This window comes from Tupaia chinensis, unplaced genomic scaffold (genome assembly GCF_000334495.1).
Source record: "Tupaia chinensis unplaced genomic scaffold, TupChi_1.0 Scaffold142270_1, whole genome shotgun sequence".
Classification (NCBI taxonomy): domain Eukaryota; kingdom Metazoa; phylum Chordata; class Mammalia; order Scandentia; family Tupaiidae; genus Tupaia; species Tupaia belangeri.
The window spans coordinates 1-3,608 of NW_006202119.1; the positions used below are offsets into that span (position 1 = coordinate 1).

Consider the following 3,608-nt stretch of genomic DNA (forward strand, 5'->3'; position numbering starts at 1 on the left):
CTGGCTACCAGGAGCCCCCGACTGCCTGTCCAAAACAAGTCATTTCTAAGGCAGCTCACAACTCCTCTATTCCCCAACTGGCAGCGAGGGTATCAATACAAAGTTCAAGTCTCTTAAAATCCCTGAATTTACTAGTCATCTCACAGACTATTCAGGCCCCAATTTCCAGTGAGTCAGCCAATTCCTAGGCCATGATAGTCTCCACCAAGTCTAAGAAAGCTTCAAAGGCCAAAAAAGTTACCAATAAGGCCATAGCTGGTGCCACAGAGACCTCACATGTTCTAACTGCCACCCATATAGCTACTATCCAAGGCCATGTTACCAATTAGACAGTTAATCCAGGCCACAGCAGCCTTCAGCCAAACCAAGAAATTTTCTAAAGCTAAGAAGATAACTGCTAAGGACACAAATACAGACACCGAGCCTCTAGAGGACCCAAATGCCTCTGAGGTAGCTACCAGGCAGATTGAGGGCTCTGCAGCAACTATCCATCCCAAAAAATCCAAGGGTAATAATATCTTTCATAATGGCTCAAATGCTCCCTATAAGACCTCTGAGTCCTCTGAGTCTCAACCTGCCACTCAAATGGTCACAAACCAAGCCCGAGCAATGACTCTTTAGGTCAATAGAGGGTCTAGGGCTCAGAAGGCTGATGCTAAGTCACAAGCAACTGAAAGCCAGACTCAGATTGCTGATCAAGGGGCCCAGGTCTAGGTGACTGCCTCTCAGAACAACTTAAGTATCCTTGAGACTCAGGTTGCTGCTGCTGCTGTCCAGGCCCTGGAAGATTACTATGTGGCTCAGTTGAGTCTGGAACCCACAACCAGGACCCAGGGCAAGAGGAATAGAAGGTGAGATCTTTGATATCACTATCCTTGACTTTGTGCTTGTTTTTTATTCCTATCCTAATTTGTTCATTTTTTTTTTAAGATAAACGCGTACAAAGCCTCTTTACTTTGATCCAGTACCTGAATTCCAATAGGCTGTGTTAATTGTTAGAAAAATGTGATATAGTTGCTTCCCCTTGGCAATTTGTCAATTGGTGGGACGATAAGACATCCATACACTTAGTTACAACCTTTATGTAATTCAACTAACATAGCTACAATCTTTACATAATTCAGCTAAGATTTTACTTGTAGTTATCATGTGACAAATTTTGTGTTGGGTACCTTTATATGAGTTATATCTTTATGTCTTGGAAGTAACTCTTACCAACTAGAGATCAAATGCTCCTGTTTTACAGATCAGAGTCCCAGAGAGGTAAAGTGACTTGTCCACCGTAGACAGCTAACAGAGTCACTGGTGGCCAAAGGAAGAGGAGAAGCCCCAGACTTTCTCCTTAGGCTGTTTCTGACCTGTCAGGGAAATAAAACTTCTGCCTGGGAAACAGTGAAAGATAATCCCAGGACTCAAGGTAGCCAAGGGCAGGGGATGACCTTGCTACAGGGGAGAGTTTATGGGAACTTTCTAAAGGAGTAAAGAGACAGAGTCATCTCTTTCACATGGTGATTCTGGATCTTTCCTTTTTCTAATGTTGAGGCCCAAGCATCCGAATGGGGATGGCAGAAGTGTCAGCAATTACACTGATGGTGTAACTGGTGGTCTGGTGAATTCCATGGGGTCAGAGACTTTCACCATCTCGAAATCTGACCATTTTACAAGAAAGGGTAAGGATGGGACCAGCAGTTAGCGTAATGGCTATGTTGCTGGACTCCCACGTAGTCGACCACGGTTCAAGTCCCAGACCTGGTGGCTAAAACTCACGCCGGGCGCATGTGCATGCATGCCCAAGATCCCGAGAGGAGAATGGAGGAGAAGGGATTGGGGTGTGGCCATCCCCCCTGGGGGCTGATTTCTCACTTTTTATCTCTCTGTCTCTCTCTGTCTCTCTGACGAGTGCACACGCCCTACAGAAAAAAAAACTCTCAAAAATAAAAGAAAAAAAAAGGGGTATGGATTTTGGTCTTTGTCGGTGGGTCAGCATGGCCCCTGGGTCCACGTGGCGTGAAAGGAGGAGGAATTTCTAAAGTAGATTGCTTTGGTGAAATTGACTAGTGGGGCCACTTCCTCCTGCATCCTTGGAAACTTAATCTTACTCATCCATCAGAAGTTTCAGAAGCCCTGGGGAACAGCTTGCGTTCTAGGATGGTACTTTGGCCCCAGAAGTAACACTGTAATACTGTGTCATTTCCCTAATAGCAGGTTATAAAGGGACCAAAATATATGTGATCATTTGGTGAAGCAAGAAGACAAACTGGATGGTGGAAAAAGAAGTGGAAAGGAAGTCTGTCTAGAAGAAGCCTGAGAAAATGATAAGCAGATAAGAGAGGTGACAAGATTTGAGAGGTCATACACAGAGAAGCCTTATAAATGTAAGAAATGTGGAAATATCTTCAGCCAAAAGTAATCCCTCATTCATCAAAAAGTTCATACTGGAGAGAAACCTTGTAAATGTGGGAAAGCTTCCATTCAGATGTCACACCTAAGTAAGCAGAGAGTTTATAGTGGGGAAAACCCCTTTGCCTATAAGGTATGTGGGAAAATATTTAGCCACAAATCAAATCTCACTGAGTATGAGCATTTTCATAATAGAGAGAAACCTTTTGAATGTAATAAATGTGGAAAAGCCTTTAGCCAAAAGCAGTATATCATTAAACATCAGAACACCCATACTGGAGAGAAGCTGTTTGAATGTAATGAATTTAGAAAGTCCTTTAGCCAGAAGGAAAACTTCCTTACCCATCAGAAGATTCACCCTGGAGAGAAACCCTCTGAGTGTAAAGATTGTGGAAAAGCTTTCATTCAAAAGTTAAAACTCATCAGACACCAGAGAACTCATACTGGAGAGAAGCCCTTTGTATGTAAAGAATGTGGGGAAACCTTTAGTGAAAAATCAAATCTTACTGAGCATGAGAAAATTCATATCGGAGAGAAATCCTTTAAATGCAGTGAGTGTGGAACAGCTTTTGGTCAGAAGAAATATCTCATAAAACATCAAAACATTCACACTGGAGAGAAGCCCTATGAATGTAATGAGTGTGGAAAAGCCTTCTCTCAAAAAACGTCACTCATTGTACATGTGAGAATGCATGCAGGTGATAAACCTTATGAATGCAATGTTTGTGGAAAAGTCTTCTCTGAGAGTTGATCTCTTACTGTGCATGTGAGAAGCCATACAGGTGAGAAACGCTATGCTTGTAATGAATGTGGGAAAGCTTTTTCTCAGTTCTCAACCCTGCATTTGAAAATACACACAGGTAAGAAGCCTTATCAGTGTAGTGAATGTGGGAAAGCTTTCAGCTGGAAGTCACACCACATTAGACAGCAGAAAATCGATAGTCATTAAAAACCCTGTGAATAGCTTGAAAATGTAAAAGCTTTCATCAGGAATTTACGCTCTGTAGCACATGAGAAATAATTACTCTGAGGCAAAGCACCATGAATGAGGTGAACTTTAGCAAGTGTTAAAAACTTAATGGAAGGGAACCAGCAGTTAGCGTAATGGCTATGTCCCTGGACTCCCACATAGTCGACCGTGGTTCACGTCCCGGACCCAGTGGCTTAAAACTCACACCGGGCGTGTGTGTGTGTGTGTGTGTGTGTGT

At 42.9% G+C, this 3,608-nt stretch overlaps 1 protein-coding gene and 1 pseudogene across 1 annotated transcript in view; both read left to right on the plus strand.

The window, feature by feature from the left end:
* Positions 1–56: 56 nt before the first annotated feature.
* TRO (trophinin) overlaps positions 57–3,608 on the plus strand; it is a 13,845-nt gene continuing 10,293 nt past the window's right edge. The window contains 3 exon segments of the mRNA XM_014582108.2: positions 57–851; positions 1,543–1,591; positions 1,593–1,670. Of these exon segments, the coding sequence (XP_014437594.2) occupies positions 316–851; positions 1,543–1,591; positions 1,593–1,670 (663 nt within the window). The 5' untranslated portion in view covers positions 57–315.
* LOC102491415 (zinc finger protein OZF-like) lies at positions 2,462–3,479 on the plus strand (annotated as a pseudogene).